The sequence below is a fragment of the Anguilla anguilla genome, chromosome 13 (genome assembly GCF_013347855.1).
Source record: "Anguilla anguilla isolate fAngAng1 chromosome 13, fAngAng1.pri, whole genome shotgun sequence".
Classification (NCBI taxonomy): Eukaryota; Metazoa; Chordata; class Actinopteri; order Anguilliformes; family Anguillidae; genus Anguilla; species Anguilla anguilla.
This window is the reverse complement of record NC_049213.1, coordinates 25,719,688-25,734,750: the sequence shown is the minus strand read 5'-3', so window position 1 is coordinate 25,734,750 and position 15,063 is coordinate 25,719,688. Positions and strand designations below refer to the sequence as shown.

The following is a 15,063-nucleotide window of genomic DNA, read 5'->3' as shown; positions in this document are numbered from 1 at the left end:
GTGCCATTTCAGCAGGGTGTCAGTGTGAGAGATTGGTTTTATATGCAAGCATAATTTATTTCTCCTAATTTGGAGAGCCTCATCATTATAATGCCCTCTGTATCTGTGGGGCGGCACAGACAAGAGCACATTCTCCTCTGAAACCCTTTCTGCCAGTTTTTAAACTTTTCCACTCATCAGCAGTGATTGTGTCTGAAGAGCACCCTTTAGACACAGCTGTAGCAGGTGTCCCTTCCTGGGCAATGCTGTGGCCAGTTTGTGTTGCCCTCTGGGGCTGCTAGCCACAGTCAGCACTGGCACAGTCTGGATTAGGTGCCTGACCACGGCGCACGTCACTGCACTCAAACCCAGTGCTTTAGCAGGGCAAGCCACCCACGGACTCTGATAGCTTTACATTACATTACAGTTTACATGAGCTGTTTTCGATGGACATTTTCCCATCAGCAGTATTTGTCTGTCTTCACGTGAACGTACCATAAGCTGCATGCTTCAGAAGGCAAGAGTAAAGGCCCTGTGTGTGCCAGTGTGTCCCTGCACTGCATCGCAAAACAGCTGACCAGAGCTGGCCCAGATGTGCCAATGCAAGGGATATGCAACCAAATACAGTACTAGACTTCATTGCTGTGATTTACTTTTAAGTTTGTCTGTTAACTTACTTTCACACAGCTGAAAATGGAGGGACTCAACACAAAAACAGCTGTTTCTGTAAAATGGTAAAACATATGCGTATGTAAATACCAGGAAATAAAATGAAGCATATAATGTTGATGAACAGAACTGAAAAGCCTGCATCATGTTTGCTGACATCAGAGCTGACTTATGGAAGAGACTCCAGTGGGTCTTTTAGTGTTTATATATCGTAAAGCAGTGAGCATTTTAGCATTGGGAAGAATTTTAAAATATACATAAGAGTTTATTTAACCGAATAGTAGCTGTCTGGGCATTATGGATTTAAACTACTCATGGGTGAAGTGAGCTGTAGTTTGCTTGTTTAATGCTGAGCAGGCTTTTTATCATATTGTAACTTGCTACCTAATAACTCCTGTGACATTTCAGATGGCTTACTTACATTTATTGCCTGCCTGTTGGTTAGAATTTGCGTTACATTTATGTTGTTATCCATTATGCCCCATTAGCTTCAGTTACATTTTCAATAACTCAGCGAATGAATTTTAGCATACAGATCCAGGGCAGTGTTTGCACTTTTTTAAGTTTTGGCAGTGGTTATTGTAGGTTCCTTATAGGGTAGGTCCATCAAATATAGTGGTACATATAACTTCAAATAACTAGTGTGTTCTGTCAAAACCATGACATAAATGACATAACATAAAATAGGTAATTAATTTTATGTGTATTTGTAGAGCGAGAGAGGGGTAAGAGAAAGAGAGTAGGATTCTTTGGCTGTTGGATTAGCTTCACTTCAGGTTTTTACTACCTGGTCCTTGTACTACTGTTTGACTATACTGTGGTGTTTGTCCCCCCCCCCCCATCATCTCCCTAGGCCCCCAACTCTCCCCCCTAAGCCACAGAAAATGCGGAAAGCTAGGCCTCGCTCCATGTATGCCCATAAGCTCTTTAACGGCAATATGGAGACCTTCATCAAGGTACCCAGGCGGCTGTGGTGTGTGTCTGAGAGGGATTGGTGGCTTGGTCCCGCTCTTTTCTCTGCTCCGCCTCATCCTGTGCCCTCTGATTAATCTCAGCCTGACTCCGCCCCCTTCCTTTCCATGGCTCTGATGATGCGTTCAGTGAGGGTGGCAGTTGGGGTGCGGGGATGCATTCACATATTTGTTTTCAAAGCAGTAGTTGTTTAACTCAAAGATCTTACAAGAAAGATTTAATTTAAAGGGTGCTCAGGGCTATTATCTGGAGACAACATCATGAAAATCTCATCTAACCTAACAGTTGTTTTGTTTCCTTCAAGGAAAATGTAATATTTGAAATGAAGCAAGCCTGTGGAAAAAGCAAACATAAGTCAATAAGGAGATTGTTTATACCAGGAATTGCCTAGAGAAAGGTTCCCCCAGGTCTGTGTCACAGCGATCTACAGTGAGCTTTCCAAATGAGCTGAGCACTAACACAAATATGATCTGACAGTTTTAATCGTATATTATACCAAACATGACAAACAAAGCACATGTAACATGCATACAAGCGCACTTGCAGAAGCACGCACATGCATACATATATGCACGCTCGCATGCAAATCTGCTCCTTCACACAAATGCGATTTGACACTTTTACGGAATGCATCATAACCAATATGAGACAAAGAAAAGAAACAAACGCACATGCACGCGTGTTTTGTCACATTACTCTTAAAATTTTCTCTCAGTAAAGCAAGCTTCTTCTTGGTTCTGTTACGGCTAGCAGTGGCTAATTCAGAGGTTTGTAGGAAGAAAGAGAGGGATGGAAAGAAAAGGCAGTGACATGGGGAGAAACGGAGTGAAAGAAAGAGAGAAACCTATCCTGTAATGCTTCTGCAGGAGGGGAGGAGTTTGTACTGCAGATATAGCAGCTTACAGGGATAGAGAGAGAGAGAGAGGGAGGGAGTGGAGGCAGCTCTACGCACCGTTCACCCATCTCCCTGCATCTCAGGTCCTTTTTATCTGCCTTTGCCCCCCAGCCTGCTGGCCTCCCTGGGCGCCCCACCCCTCCTGCCCCCCTGCCCCTTCCCCCGCTTCTCTAACTGTTGCTGTTCTTGCCTCTGTTCCTCTGCTTCATGCTGCTGCTATCTGTCCCAGGGGAAGACGCAACGCTCGAACCCGCAACCAGGTATCATTCTGACTGCAAAGGAGACCGCGGGGCGGTTGAGGGGCGGGGTTTCGCAAAGACCGGGGATCTGGAACACACTAATTGCGTCTTTGTTTCTTCCTTTCCCACATGCATCCACACTAACTCCACACTACAAATCAAACCTACAGTCGTTTTGAGGGGGGCGTGACTGCATGAGAGGAGAGTGTGTGTGCTGTCATTTCTAAATGTGTATCAAACGGTTGTGTTCTCGTACTTTAGAAATGTGCCAGTGAACTAAATGAATCATGTTGGCCTGCTGATGCACCAGCATGAAAAACAGTACTGCATTTAGTCAGTGTCGGGCTTCATATTTTCACACATCTACATCTGTGCTTAGCTGATTATTGCTAATATCTCAATTTTAATTTCCATTCCAGGACTCAGGTCAGCCCATACCACTTGTGGTGGAGAGCTGTATTCGATACATAAATCTGTACGGTGAGTAGAGTGCTGTTGATGCAGCATCTTAGCTGTCACAAGGCATAACCATAGGATGAATGTGAGGAAAACAACATTAGCCTCACATTATTGTCTGGGAAGAATAATTATAAATCACGATGGAAAACCTTTGCTTTGTACAGCAGTTAGGCGCCACTCGTATATTGATCTTTCAGAAAACTAACATTAACTTTGGCTTAGTTTGCTGTGGCCAGTCAGAGCCTTGGCCTGATAAAAAGCCCTTGTGTGGTTTAATGTGTCCGAGAAGGAAAATACATTTTAACTGCATAATCACCAGTAACATGGTATGGGTCTTATAAGAGTGCCCTCAGGAACTATTACAGATGTAAAGTTTTATTTGAATATTCTGTTAGAATATCCTGTGGTTTGAATATTCAGTATAGATACAGTGTTGAACTGTCCTTTGTGAAGAAGGATCTCTGTTCACATTCGTAAATGTGTGGTTTATGGTGAAATGTTTGTTCAATCCACCCATTTAACCTTCACCAGAGTTGTGCTCTGAGATCAACACAAAGATGACTGGGAAATTGCGATATGACAGTGCATGTGCTTGCATGTGTGCTTTGCACATTAGATGTTGATGAGCTCAAACAATTGCACGCCTGGACCCGCACAGTTGGAAGTCAATCAAGCAAAACCCAAAGAATGTGGGTTGGCCGTAATTGGAGAATTCATACAGATACACATTGACCTTACTTTACAAAAGAAGCTGAAGTTGATGCACTAAAGTTCCAGCAGGTACACTTTGCATGTGTGACTTAGTAGAAATCACTGTCTCCATTTGGCTTTTGAAATTCCCTGGTATGAACCAAATCCTGCAAAGTGATTAGCGTATGGTAACACAGTCCATGTGCCTGGCCTGAGCCAAGCCTCAACCTCAAGGGGCCCACTCCTGGAGAACAGACTCTCCTTAGGACTCGATTACAGTTCCGGTCCCCTGGAGTGTTCCCAGATCATGTTCTTATGTCCGCCTATTCATGGGATGGGGCGGGGGGGTATTTTTGTCGCTCATGCCTTTCTCTCTCCCCCCCCCAGGTCTGCAGCAGCAGGGAATATTCAGAGTCCCGGGATCTCAGGTTGAAGTCAATGATATTAAAAACTCTTTTGAAAGAGGTTAGTCTCTGCATGTCCCCCAATTTCCCCCACAAATGACTTTTAAATTAACTTTTATTTCTCTGTAAACATCCTGCTGTTCGTCTTGCAATAACATTGGAAGTACAGGGCATCTTCACTGACTATAATAAAATTGTGTAACTAACCTTTTTCTTTTCCCAGACTGCTGTTCTCTTTGTTTGTATCACATTTGTTTTTGTTATATTTCTGATTGAATAAGATTGGCACCTCATACAGCCTGGGATGTCAGTTACTTGCTGTAGATTGGTTACCTCTGTAGGAGGTGTAGTGTGAAATTGAATGTATTAACTCCAAGCAATGAGTCTGCCAAACATTTTTTGCACCACAGAACACATATTGCAACTTTTAAAAGGCATGTTTGATTTGTGAATAGATAGATGCCCGGGCGCATTACCTCTGTTTTCATGATGCCATTGTTGCGATCCCCAGGTGAGGATCCACTCGTCGACGACCAGAGCGATCATGACATCAACTCTGTGGCCGGCGTTCTGAAGCTGTACTTCCGCGGGCTGGAGAATCCGCTCTTTCCCAAAGAGCGCTTCCTGGACTTGATATCCACCATCAGTGAGTGCCCGTGCAGACTTGAGCACCACGTCGTGCTTTGGATTTCATGGAATAACCTCAGCCGATTATGTAATGAAGCATTATTTATATGAACTGAGCTGGGCTGATTTGTGTAGTCCTGTGTAATACTCATGTTAAGTAAACAAGCGATCGTTAACTGCAGCACAATTGAAACCAAATCGCATGCTGACCTCCACAAGTGGACTTGGCTCTTATTTCACTGGTGTACCTCTGCCTGAGGGGATTCAGTGTGAGACATGAACCCACCCCCAAATCCCCCCCCCCCCCCCCCCCCCGAGAGGAAGTGCTTCTCAGATTTTGCTTATCGCCATGGGCCTGCTACAGCACTGAAATATGTCACATCCCCTGGGAACAGCACGGGATATCGGAAACCTGCTCTGGTAGAGATGGACAGCGCAGCATGTGGAAACGATCAGCAGGCCGAGGCTGCTCTGCGTGTGATTGAAGTGAAATGAGCCCGGGGAGTGGCGAAACGGAGCACATCGGTCTTTTGTCAGGGATCCGGTTTGCTGGAGTTCCCCCTGTTCCTAATGATTAGCCCTGTCACTGTCCCTTCATTCATTACTGCACCGGAGCTGGTATGGGCGGGGACATTCACTTATTGAGGATATTCCTGAGGTTTAATTAATTATGGATGATCTATAGATAGATTTGTATTGTATCCTTTTTTAAAATTATTTAATTTGTTTCTCTTTCAGAACTTGAATCATCTGCAGAGAGAGCTCATCATGTCCAACAGATTATTGTAACTCTTCCTCGCACCATCATCATCGTCATGAGATACCTGTTTGCCTTCCTCAACCAGTGAGTTAGAGAAAAGCTGATTGCAGTTTTCCGTATCGTTTGCTTGGAGAATAACTGCCAGTCTTGTAGTAAAATACGGTTTGGCAACATGTGTCGGTTGCAGTTTGGTGTTATAGGGACGGTAAGCTCTAAATTGATACACATTTCTGTCTTCCATGTCAGGAAAAATGTTTTACTGCAATCTAAAACACGTGCATAAAGACAGACTTAAGTAAACAAAGAAAAGTGAGAGTGCATTTGTACCAGAATTGCTGGAACTCTCCAGAACACTTCTTATTTATAAGAATGTGTCAGCAGGGCTCTGTTGTTTATAGACATGGAAACGCATCCTTTGCAGAGCTAATATACCTGTCGTTTTTATTGGAGCACTATTGATGCTGCCTTTGCTGGGCTCTCTGGCAGAACAATAGATTTAATGCCACATCCTGAGTTTCACTCCCCTTTCCTCTCCCTTTGGCATTTGGTGTTTTTCCAGCCAGCTCTTTATAGATCTTGTTCAAAGTCTGTTCATGCCTTAGGTTTTCACCATAAGTTCTCATAAAAAGATGTGTAAAGGATGTGCTTATTAAACTACAGCATGCTGTGGGCCCAGCACTGTCCCTTGGCACTCACTCTGAGTACAGATGATATTCTGTCCACTCTTTAATTCTTCACCCCTCTGTGTGGGAGTGATAGGAGAGTGAGGTTTCATGAACTCCAGAAGAGGTGGTGGTGTCATATTTCATCAGACACATGAATCTGAATGAATCATAAGGTTTTGCTTTGGAGAGCAAAGCTACATGATCGGTTTACATGGAGTTAAGGGCTACCACTGCCACAAGATTGATGTAACCTATACGGGATTTGTGAAGTTTCACATTCTCATCCTTGTTCTATGCATTCCAAGTTTTTGTGGTTACTACTTAAGAAATTTAAGAAACAAAGAAATCAAGCCAACGTACTGGCAGGTGAATGAGTTATGAGTGGCCCCTTTTAAGGTGTCACCTAACCTCCCTGCCGCTCCCCACCCTCCAGCTTGTCCCAGTACAGCGATGAAAACATGATGGACCCCTACAACCTGGCCATCTGCTTTGGCCCCACCCTCATGCCCATCCCTGATGGGCAGGACCCAGTCGCCTGCCAGGCGCACGTCAATGAGGTCATCAAAACCATCATTGTGAACAACGAAGTCATCTTCCCCAGCCACCGCGAGCTGGAGGGGCCTGTCTACGAGAAGTGCATGACTGGAGGGGAGGAGTACTGGTGAGTGGGCGGAGCCTCTTGTAATTGATTTTAATTGTACATTCCGTAACTGGAGCATAAAGGGTAAAGTCCTTCTGAAAAAGAAGAGAAGTAGGACCAGGGCATTAAACGTCACAGCTCCTGACCCTACTTCCTTTCTGTCCTCTTCAGTGACAGCCCCCACAGTGAACCAGGCACAATCGACGAGGTGGACAATGGCACAGAGCCACACACCAGTGATGACGGTGAGTCTGAGGGGCCCAGTCTCCTCCCTGAGCAGCTGATGAATGTCATTTTCTCTTGTCCTGTATGCTTTCGGAAATCAGTTAAGAGCCAGGGTGGGATTCCTGTTCATGGTCTCTAGAACAATACTTTAAATGAATGCCCAGCCTTTCAAAGGTGCTACAACTGTTCCATTATGATTTTGGGTTACTATAGTTACCGTTCTTTGAGCCCAGACATTGTATTTACACATTTCAGGTAAGTTAAGTTCAACCATATTGATTGAGCTAAGTGATTCAGGAAGAGTCTCATGTTGGACTCATTTTCTTTTATGGCTAATAAAGTGTGTAACCATCGCTTACTTTTTGGGTGAGTATTGTTTTTAAAATAAAGCAGTCTCTTGAAATGCACTTCTGTACTCTTGCTAATTCCCTCAGCAGCCTTTCTGCACTGCAGCACTGCAGCAGTGTGTGTCTGGACCTTTGTAATTGAAATCATGTGCAATAACAGGCATTAGCTGTTGGTCCTGCTCGGTTGATATATAGAGCATTTAATGTATTAAATTAGCTGCTTAGCGTTAAACAGTGCACAGGTCACAGTTGAGAACATATCCCGTTCTGTCCATATGCAAAGTTGATATTGATCCTCGGTACCTATCACCAGCTCTGGTCTGTGTTGCTAAAGGGCGATAAGGTGAGGTGTGTGTGTTGTGTGCTCTCAGCTGGCAGAAATATGGATTTTCCATTTTTGTGTGATGACTCGTGAGTCATACCAAGCCCCAGCTACACATATGGTGGTGCCCGTCAGCAAGGAACGACCTTATTTGCTGTGCGTTTCTGAGCGATCTTTCAGACGTATCTTGGATTTGCTTTGACATTTTAGGACAGCTCAGAAACAGATTCCGGTTGAAGCCGCGTTCGTATCCCCCTCTCACACTCTTGCGCTCAGGCGTGCAGTGTGCGCTTTCATGCATGCCTACTTTACCCCTCCTGCTTTTCCGTCACGCTCACTCACACTTGCCGTGGTTCAGATTGCACAGTGGCTTGCACGCTGTCATTGTGGTTCTCTCTCCCTGCCTGTCTCTATAAATTTCTATTTTGAAATGTTTCATTTAAAGGTGCCTTATTGGCATGACATATAGTGTTGCCAGAGCAAAAGATCCAAGTAGCAACAACAGACAACAAGCAAATATACAGTTAAACTATGCTAAATTATGGATTGGAGGAAATTGCTGAGGTGGACTATTCACTTTAATATAGACTAGCAATACAGTAAATATAGTATTAACACTACAGTGTATCATAATTCCAATTATTATAACAGTTGCTAAGGTTTTAAATCACTCTTTCTTTCTTCCTTTCCCTCTCTTACCCCCTATTCTCAGTCCTTCCTTTCTCTTTGTTCACCGTTAGCCAACACGACCCGGGAGACTCTCCTTTGTTATGTATTTTCCTGTTCCTCCTCTGAGCTTTGACAGATTAGTTTCAGTAACCGCACACCAGAAACGAAACATTTTCCTGGTAACGCTGCCGATAAAATAGAACCACTATCAGCTGGATCGTCAAAACGAAAATAACTAGGGTAATCCTGCTCCATTCTGAGGGATGGGCTCACACTTTTAAATTTAATAAAAAAAAGGAAATGAAAATAATTTCATAAATTGAGACAGTTTATTAAACGAGGCTCTGAGGGTTGGTCCTGTTTGGTTGGATGTGTGTATGAAATGACTTTAAGGCTTGAAGGAAGCACAGCTATGCGGTTCGAAGCAAAGGTGTGCTGATTAGAGAGAGCTTTTGAGTTGGCGTTGTTTGGTTTTGCCGTGGCAAACTGGAGAAACCGCAGCCGCAATGCTGCTGGCACCCAGCCTGCCATTTTCTGCAGTACAGTAGAACATGACGGATCATCACGTAGCTGAGGGCATAAAAATATAAGTATGGCTTTGCATTAAAGTAATAAAAAAGTCCTATGGCAGATTTCTGTGTGTGTGATGAGAATGGGTGATGTGTTGTTTCTCACTGACAGTAATTTCACCCCTGACTGGAGGCCTTAATGGAAACTATTGGGCTTTCTGGTTGACTTGGAGGGTCCCCACTGTTAGACGATTCATTTTGTACATGTGCTTAACCCCCCGACCCGCCCGATTTGCGGAAAACACAGACGTGGACCTGTCCCTGGCAGGACGGCCACCTCTCTGTCTCTCATCAGAGGGGAGATTGTTCTCCCATCAAATTCTGCAGATTGGAATGACAGCCTGCCAAATACTTTGTGGACTGCGATGTCCTCTGCATTTTAGGGGTCGCTTTTGAAGCACGTTTTTTCTCTTGACTGCAGTGCATGTTACACTGCTAGAAAGTCAGACCATCCTCACCCCCCACCCCCCCCCACCCACTTGTCTATGGGAGAAAATTGTCAGCCTGGCCTGTAGAGCCAGACCTCCTTTGTGTGTGCTCCCCCTGAGACTGGGGCCTGGGGCCCTGTAGGGCAGGAGGATCACAGCTTCTCTGAAGCGCAGGCTGCCATTTTGATGTCCTTGTGAAAAAGGGATTTGTATGCGTGTGCATTGGCTTGCGTGCTGCTCTTCTGTGGGTGTTCTGCGGCCGGAGTGACCCCTCCTGAGTGTGAAACATGAGCACGCTCCCCCTGGTCGGGCGGGGCGGGGCAGGTTTGTGAGGATAAGGCGGGTCTTTATCTCCCCCGGGGAGCTGGGCACACTCTACCCTTATTAATAATTTGCTTGTCAGGCAGACCCCAAGGGGGGCGGAGCCTGGTTCCCATATATAAGAGGGGCACATCAGCGTGCGGTAACAGGGGAAATGTGTTAATGGATTCATCTGAGAACAGGACCGTGTTAATCAACTCTTCTACTGACATCTGTGTCATCACTGCTTCTCTTTCTTCCCCTCCTTCTCTCTTTCAACCCCCATCCACCCCTCCCCAACCCACCGCACCGCACCACACCCACCTCTCTTTGGCTATGGGGCGCTGAGCTCTGATTTTAGATCTACAAAAATACATTGAGAGCTGAAACCCCTTTTTGTCTCTAATCTCTGAGTAACAGTCTTTGATCTCAGAATAACAGGACACACACCAGAACCACACTGCAGATCCAGCAGCCTCATGGTCATTACTGTAAAATGGAGAAAAAACAGGCTCAAATTGGGTTTATTGATTACAGCACGTGATTATATTTAGAACCTGGGGCGGGGAGGTTTGTGGTGAGGCTGCTCAGTCTCTGATGCGTGTATAATGACCCGGCGGTCTGCTGGATGAAAGGGGAGGGCTTCTGTCTTCTGATGCCTGTCCTCTGTTCTTCGCTTCGCCCGCAGAGGTGGAGCAGATCGAGGCCATCGCCAAGTTCGACTACATGGGCCGTACCCCGAGGGAGCTGTCCTTCAAGAAGGGGGCGTCGCTCCTGCTGTACCACCGCGCGTCCGAGGACTGGTGGGAGGGGCGGCACAACGGCGTGGACGGCCTGATCCCCCACCAGTACATCGTGGTGCAGGACATGTGAGTCTCCCCGGAGCTCCGCCCTGAAACCTGCCTGTCACTCGTCAATCACTCGTACATCTGCTCTGACTCTGTAACGCTAACTCACTCACCGTGTCTTCTGTCTCAGCTCATATGGAGCACAATGCAGCTGGCATCTTGAAAGAGAAATGTGAATGAGAAAAAAAATTAATGGGGGAAAAAGTCCTGACAGAGTAATCTGTGAGAGAGGAATACTTCCTGGAGGACAAAGAGTCTGAGAGCTGTATCCATTTAAAAAAAATGTATAGTTAATTTTGCTCAGTTCTGACATGATTTTATAGCATGACTGTATTTTGTAAGGTTTTGCCAAAGCAAATAATTTGTTCAAACAAAGAGATTGTCAGACTAATTACAGAGCAACAATGATTGTCCATTAACATGAATAGTAGCAGTATACTCCAACACATCAGTGTTTTATCTTGGCTAGGTACATGTGTTGTCCTGTTGGCAGTAGATTTTGCTTTTTCAGTATCAGGTTATGGCAAGCTGATACTGTTTGTACAGCCTTGGTGACATCCATTCCTCCCCTTGTAAAGCCCCTCTCTCTCTCTCTCTCTCTGTTCCCTCAGGGATGATGCATTTTCAGACAGTCTTAGTCAAAAGGCAGACAGCGAGGCAAGCAGCGGGCCGCTCCTTGACGACAAAGCCTCGTCCAAGAACGACATCCATTCTCCCTGTGAGCCTGACTACAGCTTTGGAGGTGTCATGGGAAGGTGAGTCTTCCAGTCTGTGCCATCTACAGTATGTACAGTATCTTGCTCCACTTCCAGATTGGAGGGACATTGAACCAGAAGCACTGCTGTAAGAGAAGTTCAGTATTATTAGAACTGAGCGGATAGCCGCCTTGGGGGAAGTCAAGCATTTTATCGTTAGTCATTCTGTGAACCTTCCGGCTTATGATCTTAATCTGCAACACCTGCTTAAGGCAAAACAATGCTGAAGATCCACTTTTTCAACATATCATCAAATGCAAGCTTCCTAGAGGCTGGAATTGCCCTTCAAATAATGCAGCTGTGTTTACGCAGACCATCACCTCAAGAATGTGTGTATTTTTACAGGCTTTTGTCTAGCAACTCAAGCACACTGGTCATTGTCCTCTTATTTTCCTGTTGTGTTGGGGACAGACCTAAAACACTGCCATGTGATGTGATTTACCGGGTCTTCTGGTTTGAAAACATAGTTACCTTCTAATACATACTGCCTGTCTGGTTGGACTCAATGTTTCTCCAGGGTGAGGTTACGGTCAGACGGGGCCGCCATACCACGTCGTCGGAGCGGTGCTGACACCCACAGCCCCCCCAGGGGGACCGATACCCCCCCGCGGGCCGCGGCCTGCCCCAGCAGCCCCCACAAGATGCCGGGGAGCAGGGGGCGCATGGAGAGCCCGGAGAAGCGCCGGCTGGGCACGTTTGGCAGCGTGGGAAGCATCAACTACCCTGAGAGGAAGGTCTACCCAGAGGGCCACCCACTCAGGCCAACCCCTGGAGCCACCCGCCACAGCAGCCTGGGGGACCACAAGTCCCTGGAGGCTGAGGCCCTGGCAGAGGTGACCCTGCTTCCCTGCTCATAGTACCCCAAAAACCAATCACATGCACCACTGCATGTTAATAGATGTGCACCTAACCCTAAACTCCGACACAATGCTAATGTTCATTCAATGTTCTCTCAGAATTAGACAAATATGGCTCTGCATCATCCCAATGGTTTTCAACACGGCACCAAACACGTATGCCACAAGCATCTTAAATCTACAGACAGCATTATTAATAACTCCTGCATACTGAGGTTCATGTGATGTTCCTCAGTTGCACAAAACTACTGGGGTTTATTTCTGTCACGCAATATTTAGTCCTGCTACACAGTGTTACTGTATTATGAATACCTGAAATACCTGCACGCCGGTTCTGCCAGTCACACAGTTCATTTCCCTCAGTACAAACGCTGCGCAGTCACTTTCAGCCCAGCCGAAAACCGTCTCACCAGATCTGGATTTACGCTGTAATTAACTGCATGTCACGGGGAACGAAATAACCTCAAATAATGGCCCCACCTGCCCCACTCTCGTGTTCATGCGCAGAATAAATTTGTTGCGCTCCCGGACACGTTTTGCGATGATGGCGTTATTTACGGCCGCGGCGTGAGCGTGGGCGCCGTATTTCAGCGACGGCCGGGCGTGTGTCTGGGAAGAGGAGAGGATAAAAGCCCTATCTCTGCCTCCTAATTGCTTTGTTCACCCGGTGTCAGTGCATGATTAATGTGACGTTCTGGCATGGGGGAGTGCGGCGGGGCTCGTTAGGAGACGCCGATCGGCCACTCATCTTCTCCCCCCCCCCCCCCCGGCTCCGCTTCGGGCCGAGCCGTCCGTCGGGGGGGGGCGCTCCAGGGGACGGGCCAGCGCAGACAGACAGGGCCGAACGCGCCGTGTTATTGTTTTTGAAATGAGGACGCACGCACGAATGCCAGAGATAATCTGTGGCCCCCTGATGACTCCTCTGCAAGCAGGAAATTGATTTAAGAACAGACTGTGAATATGAACATGGACAGGAAGCAGTGTCTCGGTTTGACTGTATGCAAGGAGTGATGTATGGATGTTCATTTTAACAGGGGAAGCTAATGTGCCCTTAGACAGCATATTCAGAAATAAATAAATCTCATACAGTATCTCCACTTTGCTATTGGCTTTGTAATCAGTCTTGTATTTGCACATTATGTGCATTTAGAGGGCTGGCTGTTTACTGAAGCAAATCAGGTTGATTGCCACGCTCAGTGTGGTTTTCCCATTTCTTGTGCCTGAAGCTGTTTGCTTAAGGAAGTCAACTTCCTTAAAAACCTCAAGGCTCACCACACAGTGGAGCTTAGGTATAGTTTAAGGGGGTTCTGAGGGAGCATCATTCATCCGCAGTATACCATACTTTCTGAGTAACAAAGCTTGGATTCCAATTCCTCCACAGTAAAATAGTTTCCCACTTGCCACCAACCAATGAAATCAGACCAGTATCACTGTCATAAACAAATATATATATATTTGAAATGAGTAATGTAGTGTGTTTCAAGTTTCAAAAATTGAGTGAAAGTCTTATAAGAGAGTAGTGTATAGCAGAGAGCAGTTTGCCTGCTGACTGAATCCGTGGCTTGTGTTCCCTGTGTGGTGTGCAGGACATTGAGAAGACGATGACCACAGCCTTGCATGAGCTGCGGGAGCTGGAGAGGCAGAACACGGTGAAGCAGGCGCCGGACGTGGTGCTGGACACCCTGGAGCCCATAAAGAACCCGGTGAGCTCGGAGCCGGCCAGCCCGCTCCACACCATCATGATCCGCGACCCGGACGCCGCCATGCGGCGCAGCAGCAGCTCCACGTCCGAGATGATGACCACCTTCAAGCCGGCGCTGCCGGCCCGCCTGGCGGGCTCCCAGCTCCGCCCCCCGCCCACCAGGCCCGTCCGGCCGGCGCCCGTCCAGCACCGGTCCAGCAGCTCCAGCTCCTCGGGCGTGGGCAGCCCCGCCGTCACGCCCACGGAGAAGGTCTTCCCCAGCAACTCCTCTTCCTCCGACAAGTCCGGCACCATGTAGCCCCCGCGGCGACTCGCTCGCGCGCGTGCGCTTCACAGGGCTTCCTGGAGGGAGGCTCTGCCCACACGTCGCAATGCAAGCCTCTTTTATTTCAGCGCATCTCAGTTTTTGTTTTCTATTAGACTTTTCTTTTTTTAAAATTCAACATGTTCCTACGACACGAGTTGCATTGCCACGGTTACCAGTCAGGGTGCAGACATTCCGTCTCCGGGAGAAGTGCATACTGGGGCACCGATGAATCGTGAAGCGCTGCACTCTGCCGTGCGGTAGCAAAGAGAAAAGCGTGGCAACGAGGAAAATTCACTCCAATGAAAAGTCATTAAAAAATTTAACCACTTTTTCTTTGTTTCAATTTTTTTTCTTTTTACCTCAGAAAAGAAGTCATTTGTGGAACCCAGGTTGTTTTGCCAGTCCCTCGTTTAGAGACGAGCAGACTGCAGACAAAGCAATACTAAATGAGTTTGGCATTAATTTCTGTCCTGCACTGGTCGTCCAAACTTTCGACTGGAGTCCTGCACTCAAGGCCCCGGTCGGGTTTGGTGAGAGAGTGACTGGGGTGCTCTGCCTCTCCAGGACTGGGCTGCACACACAGCCACCAAACTGTCTCTGGGCTGGAGGACCCATGCATTCCAACAGCCCTAGAGTTGTACATAGATACTGGAAATGGTATTCCCTTTTGTTTGTAGTATAAGGGATGTTCATCAAAAATAACAACATAGTAAAAGTTGTATAAGTATATGAGAT

The 15,063-nt window shown here is 46.7% G+C and overlaps 1 protein-coding gene across 2 annotated transcripts in view; it reads left to right on the top strand.

Moving 5' to 3' along the window:
- srgap3 (SLIT-ROBO Rho GTPase activating protein 3) overlaps nt 1-14,449 on the top strand; it is a 69,905-nt gene extending 55,456 nt beyond the window's left edge. Inside the window, exons 12-22 of one of the 2 annotated variants that reach the window (XM_035387754.1) lie at nt 2,745-2,775; nt 3,174-3,234; nt 4,291-4,368; nt 4,819-4,953; nt 5,673-5,778; nt 6,793-7,020; nt 7,171-7,244; nt 10,548-10,728; nt 11,319-11,462; nt 11,980-12,295; nt 13,906-14,449. In XM_035387754.1, coding sequence (XP_035243645.1) covers nt 2,745-2,775; nt 3,174-3,234; nt 4,291-4,368; nt 4,819-4,953; nt 5,673-5,778; nt 6,793-7,020; nt 7,171-7,244; nt 10,548-10,728; nt 11,319-11,462; nt 11,980-12,295; nt 13,906-14,319 — 1,768 coding nt within the window. In that variant the 3' untranslated portion in view covers nt 14,320-14,449. Of the gene's footprint in view, nt 1-1,501; nt 1,605-2,744; nt 2,776-3,173; nt 3,235-4,290; nt 4,369-4,818; nt 4,954-5,672; nt 5,779-6,792; nt 7,021-7,170; nt 7,245-10,547; nt 10,729-11,318; nt 11,463-11,979; nt 12,296-13,905 lie in introns of both variants that reach the window. The other variant, XM_035387752.1, reaches the window with a different exon arrangement.
- Nucleotides 14,450-15,063: the final 614 nt, after the last annotated feature.